At 49.9% G+C, this 18,006-nt stretch overlaps 1 protein-coding gene across 1 annotated transcript; it reads left to right on the top strand.

The window, feature by feature from the left end:
- The first annotated feature begins 427 nt into the window (after window positions 1-427).
- On the top strand, window positions 428-15,508 carry CTSH (cathepsin H). Its single transcript, XM_073304566.1, has 12 exons — window positions 428-586; window positions 3,450-3,481; window positions 4,113-4,218; window positions 4,324-4,394; window positions 5,034-5,138; window positions 5,785-5,871; window positions 6,880-6,935; window positions 8,312-8,393; window positions 8,486-8,554; window positions 9,596-9,702; window positions 13,063-13,188; window positions 14,181-15,508. Exons 1-12 carry the CDS (start codon window positions 484-486, stop codon window positions 14,254-14,256), a joined length of 1,020 nt encoding a protein of 339 aa, XP_073160667.1. The 5' UTR covers window positions 428-483; the 3' UTR covers window positions 14,257-15,508.
- Window positions 15,509-18,006: the final 2,498 nt, after the last annotated feature.

Genomic DNA, 18,006 nt, shown 5'->3' with positions numbered 1-18,006 from the left:
CCGGATCTCCACCGGCAGCCCTGGGGACCTAGGAGGGCTGCAGGGCCCAGCTCCAGGCCAGGCCAAAAAACCGAGGAGTCCAGTGGCACCTTAAAGACGAAACAGGTTTATTGGGGCAGAAGCTTCTGTGGGTAAAAAACCCACTTCTTCAGCCACTCCTTCAGATGCATCCGTCTGAAGAAGTGGGTTTTTCACCCACAGAAGCTTCTGCCCCAATAAATCTGTTTCGTCTTTAAGGTGGCACCGGATGCCTGGGTTTTGCGGATACAGACTAACAGGGCTCCCCCCTACGTGATGCCAGGCCAGGGGCCTGACTATTCCCCCCTCCCCGCAGCTGCTCCTCCTCCTGCCCCCGTCCCCCGCCGCGCCCCGCCTCGCGGTGGCTGCCCCAAGGCGGCGTCTGCAGCGGATCCTCCCCCCAGGGTTGAGTCCTGGCCGCTGGCCCGCCCCCGAGCGCACCCTGCGCCGCGCAGCCGGCTGGAAATGCGCGCAGGCATGCTGGCGGGGCGGCGGGCTCTGCTGGGGCTGCTGGCGGCGGCCGCGCTGCTCCCCTGCGTTTGCAGCGCCCCGGCGGTCAGCGCGGAGGGTAGGTGGCGGGGTCCCGGCCCGGGGGTCCCTGCCGGGGAGCGGAGGGACGGAGCCGGGCGCGCTGCGGGGCTTGGCTGCGGCGCTGGGTGCGCCCCGAGCGGGCCCGGGGGCTGCGGGCGGTGGAGCCCGGGGCGCTGCTGGGTCTCGCTGCCCAGGGTCGCGGTGGGCCCCGGGCAGACGGAGCCGCTTCCACGTCTGTCTCCGGGCGCGGGGTCCCCGGGGCTGAGCCGGGTTGGGTTCATTTCCCTGCAGTCAGTGGGCCCAGCGAGTCACAGCCGGTCGGGGGAGCCCGGCGCTGCGCAGCGCTGAACAAGGCGCTGGGCTTGGGAGCCAGGGGGGATCCCAGGCACCGCTGCGGGCTGGGGACCCGCCGGCGAAGCGGCAGTTCTGCGGAAAAGGACCTGGGGTGACAGTGGACGAGGAGCTGGATAGGAGTCAGCAGCGTGCCCTTGTTGCCAAGAAGGCCAACGGCATTTTAGGCTGCATTAGCAGGATCCTTGCCGGCAGATCGAGGGAAGAGAGTATTCCCCTCTATTCGGCACTGGGAGGCCACATCTGGAGTATTGCATCCTGTTTTGCCCCCCCCCCCCGAAGGGATGTGGACAAATTGGAGAGAGTCCAGCGGAGGGCAGTGAAAATGATTACGGGGCTGGGGCGTATGACTTATGAGGAGAGGCTGAGGGAAGTGGATTTATTTAGTCTACAGAAGAGACCAGTGCGGGGGGGATTTGATAGCAGCTGTCAGCTACCCAAAGGGGGGCTCCAGAGAGGATGGAGCTGGGCTGTTCCCAGGGGTGGCAGATGACAGAACAAGGAGCAATGCTCTCAAGTTGCAGTGGGGGAGGTCGAGGTTGGATATTCGGAAACACGATTTCACGGGGAGGGGGGTGAAGCGCCGGAATGGGTTCCCTAGGGAGGTGGTGGGCTCTCCATCCTTGGAGGTTTTGAAGGCCCGGCTTGACAAAGCCCTGGCTGGGATGATTTAACTGGGAATTGGTCCTGCTTTGAGCAGGGGGTTGGGCTAGATGACCTCCTGAAGTCCCTTCCAACCCTGATCCTCTATGATTCTGTGACCTCGCCTGCTAGTCTCATGGCAAACCCGCCATTCAAACCCTGTTCAGTCTTCGATGAGAGATACAGAAAAAGAGGAAAAGCAGTTAAAGGATTTGAAATTTAAAGTGTTAATTTTAACAACATCCCTTGTTCCCGTTCCCTGTAACTGCAGAGAGTTTTGGTGTGGAATCGCCCCTGGTTTGACACTGGGTTTGAGGGTATTAAAGAGAGTAACTGTCTTTTAGGAAAAAGAGATGAACTTAGTTGAGCTGGGTTGGAGCTGCTGCTGCTGCTAAAGTCTGATCCGCCCTCCCCTCCCCTTAAAGACAAGAGAAGCCCCCCCCCCCCCCCCCGCACGGAGAGAGAACAGAGCCGCACAGCTAGAAAATGCAGCTTCTGGCTTTGGAGATGACTTTTCTTTGCTTCCTCGCTGCTGGAAAAACAAGAGGCCCAGCACACGGTCTCATCAGCCGCCCCGAGACCTGGCAAACTTGTACCCGCATCAGGCTGTTTAAGGCCCTGCTTTCTGCTCCTTTCTTCTCATGGGCTCAGAGCAATGTTGCAAATGCTGCAGGCTTGGCCAGCTGAGCCAGAGCCTTATTAAACAGAAAGCAGCAGGAGAGAGAGGTTGGGGAAAGAGGAAATAGGGAGGAAGGCAAAGGCCACCCAAGGGAAGGGTGACAGCCGGAACCCCAGTCGCATATTCCAGGTGTAGTTAGCTGAAGTCAGGGGTGGCACCAATGTCACCTGGGCCACTGTAGGGAGACAGGATACTGGGCGAGTGGGATCATTGGTCTGACCCGCTCTGGCCATTCTCAGGTTCTTCTCCTGGGGTCCCAGGAGACAGTGGGAGCCTGATGGTGGAGCTGACTCCTTCCAGTCCACTCACCCTCCATGGTTTGATCTCCCTGGAAAATCTCCGTTTCCAAGGACCCCTAACAGGGGTGAAATAGCCCACCCCCCTCATTACTGTGTTCACCAAGTCAGCCTCATTTCCGACACACCAGTTTGGATCCGTTCCTTCCCGATTCCATTCTTCTTTTGTTCACCAGTCACAATGTCAGCGAAGCCTCTGAGTCTTATCAGCGACCTCTGCTCTGCCAGTAACTTTTGCTGACTGTTATAAACAATTTCACACAAGAGGCTGAGCTGGACAACTTAGTTCACAGACATCTGCTCGACGGCTCTTGTTTACTGAAGGGTACAGGTGCTGGAACTAGGGGTGCTGCAGCACCCCATGGCTGGAAGTGGTTTTCATTACATAAAGGGTTTACGGTTTGGTTCAGTGGTTCTCCGCACTCCCACCATACGAATTGTTCCAGCCCCCTGGCTGAAAGGTGGTTTTTTCTGTCGATATTAGGCTCTGTAAACACTGTAAATTCTGAATGCAAAATCACTTTAAGCCCCAGCGTGTCTTTTTAAACACCAGGTTTTGTTTTAAAACAAAATCAGATCAAACGCAGGTGGGGGTGGGGAGGGGAGCAGGCAACATCCTTCTTCTAACTTTCAGTTAAAGTGGAAATTGATGTTAGCTAATGGAGGCAAACCCTTTCTTTAAGCTACACTAATATGTAACATTTTGGTTAGAAATAGGCAAAGATTGGTGAGGCTGTTATCCTAAACGAGTAAAGTAGTTTATTGAAAATTCAAGTTTAGTTTAATTTTTTTTCACTTGATAATGTTTATTATGGTAGTATGGAGGGGCCACCCAAGAACAGGGCCACATTGTGCTGGGGGCTGTACAAACACAGAATAACAGACAGGCGTTTCATGTACTTCAATGCTTGTTTCTTTATTTCTCTTTCCAGAGGAATTTCACTTTAAGTCCTGGATGCTGCAGGTAAAACTTCTTCTTTTCAAAGGGTTCAGAAGCCAAATGAACTGTCACAGGTTTGCTCCCCTCAGCAGATGTTCAGAATGGTCAGTCAGTGAAATAAACTTCTGCAAATGGAGAAAACAGACTAGTTTCATTATTGTTGTTCAACCATTTTGCACGGCAAGGGACTTCCTGGAAGGGGATTTTCCATGCTGGCAAGTGACCAGTTGCCAGGGACTCAGCCAAGGCTAAGTCTGGAGAAATAAATGCTCACAATAATACTCATGCATAACTCAGATTACAAGGTGCCTCCTGCCAAGATATTTCAGATGCGGTACAGTTACATTAAACAGCGTAAAACAGCTCACAGCAAACTCCCTGCATCCACCCAAACTCCCTTTCTCCTCCACTGAGCGTGAGGATATCTCTTCTCACACCGCCGGTCCTCGTGGTTTTGTATGGTGGACTCCACTCCCGTTCTCCACCCCCAACCCCTCTGGGATCCGGGAGCAGTGTGTGATGGGAAATGCCCTGGCTATGTAGCTACATGTGTTTTTTAGAGGAAGATCTCTGCCCAGTCGTGATATGCACTGTGTGTATTTTCACTTCTGTATTCTGCACCTGCCATTGACTTCTTTGTGTCTTTCATCTTTAGAACAACAGGAAGTACAGTCTGGAGGAGTATTACCAAAGGCTGCAGATCTTTGTCACCAATAAGAGACGAATCGACAAACACAATGCTGGGAATCACACGTTTGAAAGTCTGAGTTTATGCTCTTTAATTTCATTTCCTAATTCTCTCTTTTTATCTGGAGTGATGTTTTTGGTTTAGCTCTTTGATTAATAAAACTTCTTCTTCTTTTTAGTGGGTCTAAACCAATTTTCAGACATGACATTCACAGAATTTAGAAAAAAATATCTCTGGAGTGAACCTCAGGTAAATGTATTTGTTTAGTTTCGGCAGAGTTTTTGCTGACTTACAAGTACATGGCTCCTGTGGCCATGTTACCCGGGTTAGGGTCCCCTGGACACTTTTATACACCTCAGCTTTATTTTGTTCTGCCTCTAGCTATGGCTTTTAATGCCTCCAGAATTGTATTTTTCTTGGGAAGTCAGTGGGACTGATCTTGTGGTATGCTGAGCCACAGGATCTCACTTAACTTTGAGGGTTGGATTGAGTCCCTGACGAGCCCCCACAACTTCCATTGGCTCCACTGGGTGCTATGGGGGCTCAGCGCTTCCCAGGATTAGGCCCAACATAAATATTTTTCAAATCCACGCTGCAAACAATGCTGGCATGGTGAATCTAGCCATAAGGGCTGGTGCATGGAGCCCCAGAGTATGGGCTCGTGACATGATAGCTGGTACCACCTCGGCCGCAGGAAGAGTAATTTCTCTGCAGGCTGCCGTCTTAGAATCATAGACTATCAGGGTTGGAAGGGACCTCAGGAGGTCATCTAGTCCAACCCCCTGCTCAAAGCAGGACCAATCCCCAATTTTTGCCCCAGATCCCTAAATCTGATGTTCCATAAGACACAGCTATCCGCTCATCAGAACGCTCTCCTGTTGGTTGTAGAACTGCTCGGCCACAAAAGGGAATTTCCTGGCCAGCTCCGGGCCATGTCCCTCCGCTATCGACTGGAGGAAAAAAGGAAACTATGTGACCCCAGTGAAGAACCAGGTAGGCAAAGTCTGTCAGCTCCACCACGCTCCGAACGGTTCTCTGGCACGTCGCTGCCTTCGCACGTTCTGGACCAGTGGGAGAGAGGGAGAAGCTGGGGATAAAGCCACAAGGGCAAGTCTCTGACATCCCCCAGCCCAGCTGGGAGCACAGCGGGTATCCTGGGGTCTGTACCGTTCCCAAGGGGAGCATCAGGGCTTACGGGAGCCCCTCCATAGGGCTAGGGGGAGCATGGGCAGGCAGAGAGGTTGGGTTGGGGAACAGCTGCTCTTTATGATCCTATAGGAAAAATCCCCCAAGAGCGAGTGAGGCGCCTGTTAGCCCCCCAGAATCCCACGGCGTGCTAGCTGCACCCCACTGGAGGGACAGGGGAAGGTGCAGCCCAGGATCAGATGGAAAGGGAAAGCTAGGTGCTCCTAGGGAGAATGGCTTCCAGCACACAGCGGAGGGCCTGTGGGGTAGTGCCCATTCCCACAGGTCTGCACAGAGCTCAGGGTAACCATGAAGCCCCAGCCCCTATCCCTGATGGGATGGGGCATCTGGAGCTCATGAAGCTCCCGCTCCTCTGGGCTTTCCCGCGGGAAGGGATGATACAGCCCACAACATTAGGAACCTGTTAACCTCCTGCTCCTGGTTCCTGACGCAGGGCGGATGTGGCAGCTGCTGGACCTTTTCCACCACTGGGTGTTTAGAGTCTGCAATTGCCATAGGAACAGGAAAGCTACTGTCACTGGTAAGAGATTCTCCTTTTCAGTGCACCGCTGCCAGAGAGCCTGCCTAGCACCTGGGGCACGTGCCCAGGCTGTGCAGAGCCCTCCGGGCGGCCCCAGCCCTTGAGTGTTCTGTCGATTCTAGTCCCTCGGCTGCTTCTCCTGAACGGCCAGGTCACGCTCTCGTGCACGCGACGGCAGCAAAATACAGACGATGCGATGCAAACTGCTCAGCAGCGCCATGTGAGCACAGCAAGGCAGCCACAGGAGCAGCGGTGTGCAGCAGATCAGGGAGTCTGTCCCGCTCGAGACGTGTGTATTGCTGTCCTCACTGCAGCATCTGAGCACCAGGCTGGGGCAGTACCATTCATCTGGGAAAGGGAAATGGGAACTGATGGGACCTGACCTGCAATCCCTGGCTCCTGGGAGTAGATCTCATTAGTTAATGGGACATCTGAGTCATGTTCCCACAGTGCACCATGAGCCTGCGGAACTCAGTGCCACAATAAAACAGTGGATGAAGGAGAACCAGATGATATAATTTATCTATAGACTTTTAAAAGGCTTTTAATTATTGGGGCCAAGAGTAGAGCAGGATTCCAAAAGGGATTAGAGATTTGGATGGATAACAGACTATCCAAAGCAGTTGCAACAAGTATTGAAAATAAGCAAGAGCATGGGAAGGGCTCTAAACCATCCTGCTCTGGGCATGAGCCAACCTCCAGCTATAGGGGCTGGGAGGAACGTTCCCTGCTGGCCAGTTAGCCCATAGCTGCCTGCTGAGGGATTCCTTGCACCTTCCTGCGAAGTAGCTGGTGCTGGTCCCCATCAGTGACACAAGAGCGGACAGTGCGGTCGCTGGCTCTGATCCAGTCTAGCAATCCCTGATCGCACTAGAGGAACACCCATTGGTGTGCAGTAAGGAAAAAGCTTCAGGGTGATACTATCTGCCATGTCATTTTAAATACAAAATACAGAGAGAGGAGGAGATTGCTCTTCTGGATATACACTGATTCAAAGTATTTCTCTAGGCAGAGCAACAACTGGTTGACTGTGCTCAGGACTTCAATAACCATGGATGCAGTGGGTATGTAGCGTAAGCTGGGACCTACTAGAGATAAGAAAACTTGGCAGTCATAGTTTACAACCTTCAAGACTTACTGGGGGGGATCTTGAATTCCGACCTTTCTGGAATATGTGATGTGTGGAGTTTGTTGGGCTTCACCAAACGTTTCCCAACACTCAGGGTTTCTCCCTCCCACCGGCTGTTTGGCCACATCTCTAATATGACAGTTATTGGTGGCTGAACACTGCAGGGGAAAGTGAGCGAGGTTTTGGCAGTTTCTCTGCGGCTGGATGACATTTGTCGGCGAGGCTCTGTGTTGAGCGTGAACCAGAAGGCCCCCCCAGACACCTCGGCCTTGCCTTCGGGAAACTCCACTGGCTTTCTTAAAGTGAAAGCTGCAGAAAATAAGCCCTTTTCAAATCCACTGCCTCCCGGAGCTAAACGCACCCTGAAGCGCACAAACACCTTCGTTGTATGAGACCATGTTCTGGCACCATCTCCGGGACATTCTCGACTCCTCCTCACCTGCCTTCTCATGGCCCGTCCTTGTCCTCCTGGAAACAAGTTGTCAGAGAATTGCTGCAGGGGGCTGAGTCCCGTCCCCACCTCCCCCGTGCCCCGTCACATTTCCTTTGTCAGTTTGCTCTGGCGGGGGCGGGGAAGGGACATGAGCAGCTCCTCGCTCAGGGCTGGGGATCTCCTTGCCAGCCTCTTCTTGTGCAGCGCTGGCGTCGCAGCCAAGAGCCTCCTGGCCGCAGGCCCCCAGCAAAGGTCTTGCAGCCTGAGGGCCAAATTCACCCTGCCCCGGAGCTGAGCTGGCATCACACGGGGAGCGGGCTTGGCTGGCAAAGATGGTTTGGTGCCTCCTGAGTGTTGGAGCTGCTGGGGCCTGTTCTTCCCCAGCACAGGTTACACTGAGGGGCTGCTTTCACTTGCTTCTCTGTGGGCCGTTTGGCAGCCAGGGTCTAGGAATGGCCCAGCCATGTCTCCCTCCCCCACAAATATCCCTGATGTGCCTCCTGCACCAGGGTCCCCGATTAGGGGTGGGGCATAAGTCTGCAGTGGCTGATTCTGCAGCTGTTGGGGGCGCTTCTCATCCAGGGGAATTCCTTGTTCCTTCACCCCGCCCAAGCTGCCCACCAGGGACTTTAGGGCTCTGATGGGTCAGGCCCCGAGAGCCCTGGGAGGAGAGTGGTAGCTGGAATGTGAAGGGTGGGTGACATTTCCAGGTCCGGCGCTGTTAGCGGTACAGGATGTGGCATCCCGCTGCCCATACTCGGATCACAGTCCAGACGCTTTATGGCTCATCCTTGAGAGAAAGCACATGGACTGATTTTTGCAGAAGATACAATGTTGTGGCCCTAATGAACTCACGGTTTTGCTGTGGTGTTTTTCAGGGGCCTGCCAAGCCAAGCTTTTGAGTACATCCTATATAACAAAGGGCTCCAAGGAGAGGATACGTATCCTTACAAGGCTCAGGTATTCTTACCACTGCAGCAGAAGCATATTCAAATGCTGGACGTGCTGGTGACGAACGTGGGTTTAACGTTGATTCCTTTGTGTTTGCACAGAATGGAACCTGCAAGTTCCAGCCCGAAAAGGCTATCGCTTTTGTCAAAGATGTCGTCAATATCACCCTGGTCAGTTCCTCAGGCTTTGATTTAACAGTCACTAATGAATGCACTGAGAGGCCCTGGGAATGGGGAGGCCAGTGCAGCGTGCACATTCCGGCTGTTGCTTCTCAGATGAGGCTGGTCTGTTGAAGTATTTCAAGTGCGTATTCTTCCTTCTTCCTGTGCATCATCAGTGAAGCTAATTTCCTGGATGTACCTGGGTTCAGTTGATTTTTTGGCACCTAAGTTACTGCCTTCTACTGAGAGGCCAGGGCACTTCTCTTGGTGCCATTGTTTCAGAAAGTTCATCATGACAATTCTGAGTTCCCGCCAGGCTGTCTGCATTCTTACCGATATTTGCCATAGAAGTGGATCAGGTCTGTGGACACTAACAAAGCTGTAGAACCTGGTTGCTAGTATTTCATAACAAGCCAACCTCTCTGCACGATTCTGCCTGCTGGACTGAAAATAACTTGTTTCCCTTATTTTTAAAAGCACTCTGTGCATGGTAGACAGCTCTCAGGTCCTGACTCAGAAAGTTTTTACAGCCGAACAGGCTAATCCAGAAGGGACAAGGGTTGCACCTACTACTTCCTTCTGCTCAAGTTTGTTTCTCTCCTCTCTGCCCCCAACTTTCATTCCCCATTATACAACTCACCTGTCGTGCCTGCAGCAAACTCCTGCTGCCTCTAGAGGGAAGTCATAAAGCACACTACAACCTCTGCAGACATGGAGTGTCCCATGGCCAACTCTTGCTGCTGGCAAATGAACTTGCCTAAAACAGACGGATCTGCTAGCAGCTCTTCGACAGGGTCAGTCTCCTATCTCCTGGGAGAAGGCTGGCCCCGTGGATGTTAGTAAGGCATGGCCTTGCCCTACCTGGGGAGCCCAGCTTTGCTGCTCCCTGTGTGAACAGGGCTGAAGTGTCTGCCATCTGTGTGTGTTTCCTCATTTGCACAGAAGAGGAAGCGAGGTTTATTCAGCTTGGCCAGTCTGTCTTTCTGGGGTGTCTGTCCCGTAGTGACGCTGACCAAGAAGTAAATAACGCTTGGAATTGTCTCCTTCCAGTACGATGAGCTGGGCATGGTGGAAGCGGTGGGGAAGCATAATCCCGTTAGCTTCGCTTTTGAGGTGACTGACGACTTCTTGGGCTACAAAAAAGGCATTTACTCCAAGTGAGTATTTCTGAATGCAGAGGATGCCGCTAACCCATAGCAACGGAGTTGCTTTAACCATGTTCATTCCCCAGCTGGTTTCCCTTTGGGTTCCCGAGGAGAGTCATTCTCTGGCTGATTAGCATTTTTTAAAGACAAAGACAAAAAGAGTGGGAAGCTGCAGTTAATCTCTGAGTTCCCAGGAAGATGAGACAGTAGCGTAGAGTAACAAACCAGGGCCTGCAATGTATTTGAAACTTACAATTAGGAGTAGAGCCAGTCAAAAGCCACTGAAGATTGTTCACAAAACACTTTGAATTTTTGAAATGTGTTTGAAATGCTGTTGACCAGCTCCAAGGCTGAGCCTGTCCCTGAATGAGCTGCTGCATGCTTCAGACAATCCAGGGGAGGTCCAGTCTCTGGGAGAGGCCTATGGGAGCTCAGCAGGTAATGTGTGACCTGTGAGATGTTTGCCTGCAAACTCCCATAACAAAGCTTGGGGAAATTCATTCCACTGCTTAAAGCCTGTGTGTTTGAGCTCTGTGCAGGGGAGTGTGGGGAAATCTGCCTTTGTCACGCCAGGCGAGGGTGTGGGGCAGCCTCGCTGGGGTGGCTCTTCCATCCCAGGGGCTGTAATAGCAGCTGTTGAACTGCACCTGGCCAGCCTGCACAGCTGCCTTCTGTGCTGTGGTCCTGAAGCTCAAGAGGAAGCTCTGCAGGCCAGATTTACAAACGTGTTTAGGCCCCAGAGATGCAGATAGACACTTAGTGCAATTTACAAAAGCACCTAAGCAGGTTAGGTGCCCAGTAATTTCTAATGGGAATTAGGTGCCTACCTCACATAAGGTGCTTTTGAAAATCCCATTAGTTGCCTACCTGCATCCTGAGGCACCTGAACTCCTTTGTAAATCTGGACCTACTAGAAAAGAGGCAACGGGAGAAGTGTGGGTTTGAGGATGGGAACTGATCGGGTATAAAAATGGCTCAGGAGAGCAGTGTGTCTGCTCCACAGCCAAGGTGAGTAGCTGCCGAAGGGGCTGATGATTAGATTTCGGAGAGGTGGATTAATTCCTATTCCTGTGTTTATGGGGGCAGCGTGGGAGAGAGCTTGAAGGCGCTCATTTGAGAATGTACCAAGTGGGTGATGGAGGCTGGCAGCAGGGGCTGATCAGAGCGGGGCATCGACAGCTTGACAGTGAATGAGAGATGACTGGTCAGGTGGGGATAGGCCACGAGGGGCTTTGAAAGTGAAGACATGCAGCTCGTGTTTGATACCATACAGAAGGGTGGGGGAGGTGTCTGTGGAGGGATGCAAAGATGGGGTGACATGGGCCAAGTGACAAGCTGGAAGGAAGATCTTTGCAGCAGGATTCTGAATGGGTGTGAGCAGGGCAAGGTCACATTTGTCAAGGCTGGAGAAGAAGACACTGTGGTAATGGAAGTGAGAGGATGAGAATCTGGACACGAGTTTTTTGCTGTGTGGCTGAATAGGAAAAGCCATATCTTAGAGACGTTACGCAGAAAGAATCTGCAAGACTTGACACAGCCTGGATGTGAGGCCCTAGAGAGAGGGCTGAGTCGAAGCTGATGCCCAGGTGATGAGCCTGAGTAGCAGGTAGTATTGTGGTGTTCTCCACAGGGGTTGAGAAAGGAGCTTGGGGTGTGGGTGGAGATTAAAAGCCTTGTTTGAGCCATGTGGAACTTGCGCTGATGGCTAGACAGCCACGAGAAGGTGTTGGAGAGACAGGCCGAGATTTTAGCTCAGACAGGAGGAGACTGGTCTGGTGTAGAAAGATAAATCTGTTTGTCAATACAGTGATGGTAACAGAATCTGTGTTTGTGGCTGAGATGCACAGAGATACAGTGTAGAGGGGAAGTGAAGTAAGAGGATCGGGTTCCCCTCATGAGTAAGCAGAGACATGATAAACAGATATAAAATAACAAATGCTGAGAGAAGGTCGATCGGGGCTTCTGGTCTCATAACACAAGCACAAGGGGACATGCAATTAAATTGAAAAGTGGGAAATTCAAAACCAATGAAAGGAAATACTTCTTCACACAACACATAATTAGACCATGGATCTCATTGCCACAGAAAGCCATTGAGGTGAAGAATTTAGGAAGATTCAAGAAGGGGCTGGACGTTTATTTGAATAACTAGAATATCCAGAGTAATGGTTAATCCTAACACACATTTTGGCAGGGATATTAAACCTCATGCCTCACAGTTTAAGCCAACCTCTGAGTAGCAGAGACCAGGGTGTGGGGCAGATTGTCCCACATCTGCTACTGTGGGGTTCTTTCCCTTTCGCCCAGAGTGTCTGGTTCTAGCCACTGCCAGGGACAGGATACGGGATGCGATGGACCGTGGATCTGATCCAACCTAGCAGTTCCTGTGTGTGTTTGAGAGGTGCACGTATTTGGATTATAATGGCTCTGTGATCTATACTCACCTTCTTCCCGCCCTCTGGGCCCGTGATTTATGAGTCCACACCAACCATTCGTCAGTGCCTGCATTTCAAAAACTTCTTTAGACGCAGTTGTCCAAATAATCTGGGACCCCTCCCCTGCTGGGACGCTCCCCCCGGGGGTTGGAGCTCTCCTGCAGCCACGGGTTTCCATAAAACTGGAAAATGAACTACAGCGCTCCAGTGGAGATGGCCTTCAGCCTAGAAACATGGGCTGAATGACCCCGCTGCCTAGGCTGTGCGAAGTGTTCAGTACAGAAATCAATACGTTAATTTTAACTGTTAAAATCCTGCTTGGTGAAATCCTCTGGCACTTCATGCTGAACACGTCCCCGAATGCACCGTCCCGCCACATGTGGCCCAGGCTACCGAAGAGCAAAGTTCAGTGGAGTGGAAACGAAGATGCGAGTGAAGTTGCTGCATGTCGTTAGTCTGTTTTCCTTTAAGAAACTGGTTGTGTTAAAGGGCCAATGTGTCCCGCGTGTGGGGCCTGGGAGCTCGTGCAGTATTCTCATAGCAGTGGGTCAGAGTGGTCCATTCGCTTTAAAATAACAGCTATCCAGTCTCAGCCAAGATCCTGCAGACGCACTGGTAGGTACCGTCACTCACAGCTCCAGTCCCATTGAATAACTGTACTGCGTGCATAAGGGTTTGTAGGATCAGGCCCTGGAACTTGAAGGCTGAGCAAATGGTTACAGCTACAGCTAAGACTTTGCACCCCAAAATTCATGTGCTAATTTCCTCCATTGTAGTTCAGTCTTGTGAGTAATCCTGTTGATGTGAATTGCCTCTTTCGACTGAATAATGCTTAGTGCTTTTATAGCCTTTTATATCATCAGAGTACAGTGACTAATTAATGACAAAATAGGTTTTCATATAATAAATGTGCTTTATTTTTGCCTTTTGTTTGCAGCCCAAAGTGTGATAAGACTCCAGACAAAGTGAACCATGCAGTTCTGGCTGTGGGTTATGGAGAAGAAAATGGAACTCCCTATTGGATCGTTAAAAACTCCTGGGGCCCATTCTGGGGCATGGATGGGTAAGGAGCTTCTGGCTGATGTCCACCACAGCTGGACACGCTATGGCCTAACTGAACCTAATCAAGAACCTCACATGCCAGTGTGCCTATAAAGCACCAACAGGTTCTAAGCGACTGTTTATCAACTAGTGAGCAGCCAGGCTTTCTGCAAAGAAGCTAGTGCAATGGCTGAGGATGTTAGCACCTTAAAACTGCTCAGTGTGACTGGTCAGATCAGCATCCAAATATTACAAACAAAGCCCTTTTGTAGCCACAGTACAGTCAGGCAGGGCATTTCTGTGAGAGGCTCAGGCTGTGTTGAAAAGTTTTCTTAACATTCGTCATAACAGCCCTTCCTCATACAGGGGAAACTTATCCTGGGACACTTCCTGGCCCCCGTGTTGCTGCTTCACACTGGCGTGCGGCACAAAGTAGCCACAAGCCTGGCTTACTTGCAGGGGTGCTGGAACGAGGGGTTCTGGGGGTGCAGCAGCACCCCTGGTTTGAAGTAACAATAACAACTAAATATATGGTTTCCCGCTTGCCTGGCTACATGAGGAATTCTCCCTGCGGTGGTGTAGCCAGCTCTCTAGGACTTCCCTGCATCCCATGACAAGAAGGTCAAGGGCAGGCGAGAACAGGGCTTGGCTGGTAGGCCCTTGCCCATGCAGCAGTCCAGCCACTCACATTGCTAGCGGATACAATTTAGAGCAGCCCCAAGGGTGAAAGTAAAATTTTGCAGGATTGGGCACTAACTTGGCTAGTTTATGAAAGTGACTCTGCCAATGAATTCCATTGCCTGGTGCAATCCCATTATTTGCAAAAACAAAAGACTCTGACGTACATCAACTCCTTGCACTGATAGGAGAAGGGAATTCACTTACTTTGTGCCGAATGATGCCGATCTGAACCATAGGTGACATGGTAACCTCATGCCAGGTCAGTTGTGTCTCGTGCTGCTGAAGGGGAGTAATGGGGAATGCTCACTAATCTGTGTTTATTTCTCCCTTTAGCTACTTCTATATTGAACGTGGCAAGAATATGTGTGGTCTCGCTGCGTGTGCATCTTATCCAATTCCTCAGGTCTAAGGTGGGGTCAGTGGCTGGGAAGAGTGGCCAAGGAAAGCAACCGATCTACTGTGTAAGCGTCTCCTAAACACCAAAGTACAGTACGTCAGAAAAATGAGAGATGGTAAAGGCCCACTAAGGTCCTGATCCTGCAAAGAGCTCCACACAGGCAGACTCCTGCATTTGTGGAGAGCTCATTGCAGGAGACAGACCTAAGTCACCTCTTCCTCTCCTACTTCAAATTCATGTATGTTTCTCTGTAGCAGCAGTTCTCAAACTGGAGTCCTTCAGGGGGTCCACGAGTCATGTCAGGTCCGCTGGCCTGCTGATCAACTCCTCCCCTCCCTCCCAGTGCCTCCTGCATGCAGCGGAATAGGTGCACTCGGGGGAGGGGGCAGAAAGAGGAGGGGCAGAGGTGGGGCGGGTGTGGGGCCTTCGGGGAAGGGATGGAGTGGGGGTTAGGGCTGAGCGGGGTTGAGCACCTCCGGGGAAAATTAGAAGCTGGCTTGGGGGTCTGCGAAAAATTTTAAATCAAAATGGGGGTCCTCGGGTTGCTAAAGTTTGAGAACCGCTGCTCTGTAGTAAATTCTCCAGCGTTGTGGTGTGTTCCATGGACAGGGCTGAGAGCCAGAAACTCGTGTCTTCTAATCCCAGCTCAGCTCAATTTACCATGTGCTCTAGGAAAAGTCTCTGAGCCTCTCTGCCTCAGTTTCCCCATTTGTAAAAAGGGGGTAATACTACTTAACCTACCTCTCGGGGTGTGGTGATGGTTGATTAGATAATGTTTGTAAACCACTTGGATGCTGAAAGCGCTGTGCAGTTGTATTATTATTAAGTAGCATTTGTCAGCCCAGTTTGAAATTACTCCAGCAATGAGGCTTCCCCTTCCCGGGGGAGACTGTCCTGCACGTCAACAGATCTCCCTTCTAGGAAATCTGCATTCTTTTGACAAATGATCTATTTTTAAATAAATACTAATAAGTGTGTAAGAAAGCTATGTCTATTTTCATTAAATCTAAGATTTGATTATTTTTGCAAAAATAAAGAGAATATTTTAATGAATATTAAAAGCATCAATGATTTTCTATACAGTTAAGGAAAAAGCAGAAACCTTATTTCAGCTTTTAAGCAGGTTTTTCAATATATTCTGTCTTAAGAGGACTCATGTCATGTATGCAAAAGGCATTTCGACTGCGTGTCATTTCACATTGCAGTACCGCCACCAAGACGTTACTGTGCGTTATGGAAGTGAATAAAAACAACTTGTCACTTTTGTGGTATCTTTTGTGTTGCCTTTTCAATGTTTCTTCCATTAATTTAGTGTTTGTGAAAGATGCTCTATTAGCATTTGAAGTTCTTTCCTTTGGAGCTTTGCCATTGAGTTCATTAGGAGCAGGACTGAATCCTTCGTCTTTAGACACATACATCACCAGTTTTTTGCAGTGCTTTAACTATATCCGTTTCTAAATTGATATAATTAAAATCCCCTCCAGTGTGGATGCAGTTAAACTGGTTTAAAGGTGCTTATATCAGAATAGCTTATTTCTGTAAATAACCTGAGGAACTAATTAATATTGTTAAAATGATACAAAAGCTTTGTGTAGACAAGCCCCAAATCCAGGTCATCGCCCCAAAGTGTTTACAGAGTAGGACCCAAGTCCTGCAAGATACCCCATGCAGTTGACCCCATGTGGAACCCTACTTATGTCACTGTTACTATTCATGTGCATAAAGCTGAGAACAGGTGTAAAACTTTGCAAGATCAGGGTCATCATTTGAATCAATGGACTGACATCTGCTTACAGTAGCTCTGGATTTAGCTGGCAGAATTCAGGTTCAATCTGGTATACACATGTTCCAGTGGTATGTTACAAAAGCAACTAGTAGTGTGTTGCTGCAAACATGCCCAATAGCTGATTCTACAAAGAACATAGCGATGTGTCTACAAATTTCTGGTCAAAGTCAAACCCAGAGTGTCCATTAAGATGCACCCCTAAGATTATGCAGCATTTTTAAAAAATCAGAGTAAATAATTAAGGTGGCCTGATATGTTCTAAGACCCTGTTTTCGGTTGCTGATAACTTTTCCAAACCTAAGCCATTTGGGCTGAAATTTTCCATGCCAGGAGTCTGCCTCAGGCAAAAGTTTTCTGGAAAATTTCAGTAAAACAGTTAATCCATTTTTCAGAACAAGATTAGGGAAATAGACATGCTCAGAAATCCCTACAACAATTCAGTGGATGATCTCTAGCACTTCCCTTTTTCGAAGGAGAGACGTGACATTTTGCAGGGGGGTTCCCCTGGTGTTGAGGATGGCCAGTGCCACATCCTTATGAACATCCACCCAAATTTGGCCAAGTTATCAGCCTCTGAAAGTCTTTGCACATGCTCAGTAGAGACTTGTTAAAGTTTGGAATTGGCAGCTAAATTCTCCACATTCTGTCTGCTCTGAGCATGCTCCCGTCCCTCACAGGATGTACGTCCCAGTCTGGAGCTGTGGGACCTGAGCAGGATGCCCGGCAATTGCTTTTCCTGGCAGCCAGGGGCTGCTGAGGCAGTAGACCTAGGAACTGATTGCAGAGAGGCTGAGGGCGGGCAGAGAAGGCCACACAGGCTGTGTGCGCTCTGGAGCAGATCTCTGGTGACCGCTGTAGTGCAGAGGAAATCTTGGGGCAAACTGGGGAAAGGCAAATGTTTAATCAGCAGGCTTGACTGCTGCCCACAGCCCCTAGAACAGCCGAGAGGCTGCAATAGCAGTCACAGAAGGGTCATGTGCCAGCACCACAAGCGGGATTCAGGTTGGGATGTGGACACTTTCTGCCCCTTTCCCCCCGTCTCTGCCCAACTTCCCCCAGCAAAACTAGGGTTTGCTGGGTGTTGAAAATTGTGCCATATAGTGTATTAGACATGAATCCCTTTGAAGTCCCCTAAAAGCCAGTTCTGAACAGCAACCTTCTGAGTGCCACTAGGGGTCCCGTGAATGAATGCCTCACTGGGACACCTGAAAGAATCCCAATGGCTTTCCTTTCCGTGAAATCTCAGGTGGTTGTCAGAGCCTTAATGCAGCAATTCATGATAAATCACGCTTTCAGCATAATGATGTCCTTTATTCACCAACTGCAAACAAAACGAGTGATGCAAAGGAGTGCAGCTGTAATGTTTTCATAATTGCTTTTGTTTAAAAATTGGATAGCACAGTGTTTTTGAGCTGCTGCCATGCGAATTTAATGCTAGGTGGTCTACAAAGTGCTCTTTCAAAGAAACACAAAGGGTGATGTGAGAAGCTATAGTGATGACAATTGGGAGGTTATTTATCGGCTAAGAATAGTACAGTATTTAGTTAGTACAGTATTTAGCAAAACAGTTAATCACAGAGACAATGTGTCAGATGTGGAAAAATATGTAAAGTCTCCAAGTTCAGGCTTTCCCTATTACTTGAGTTTATCTGCTTTGAGAATAGAAATATGCCAATGAAGATGGAAAAGATGGTTTTGTAGTTAAATCACAGAAATGAGAGTTGAGAAATTCAGATTTTATCCTTTGGGCTACCACAGACTTCCTGTGTGACCTCAGGCAAATTACACAATCTCTCTGGTCTGGTGGCAACAGCTACAGTTCCCATCCAGGTTATGCCAGGGCTGAATTTGAGTTCCAGAGTCTGAGGCAGAGCTGTTAGACTAGGACGAAAGAAGATTTGCAAATAATTTAATGAATAAACCAAGCAGCTTTGTGCTACTGTTATTTCTGAATCTGAATCCTTACATGCCATCAG

The sequence above is a fragment of the Lepidochelys kempii genome, chromosome 10 (genome assembly GCF_965140265.1).
Source record: "Lepidochelys kempii isolate rLepKem1 chromosome 10, rLepKem1.hap2, whole genome shotgun sequence".
Lineage (NCBI taxonomy): Eukaryota > Metazoa > Chordata > Testudines > Cheloniidae > Lepidochelys > Lepidochelys kempii.
Note: the sequence above shows the minus strand (reverse complement) of the source record. Positions and strands in the feature narration are given on the sequence as shown.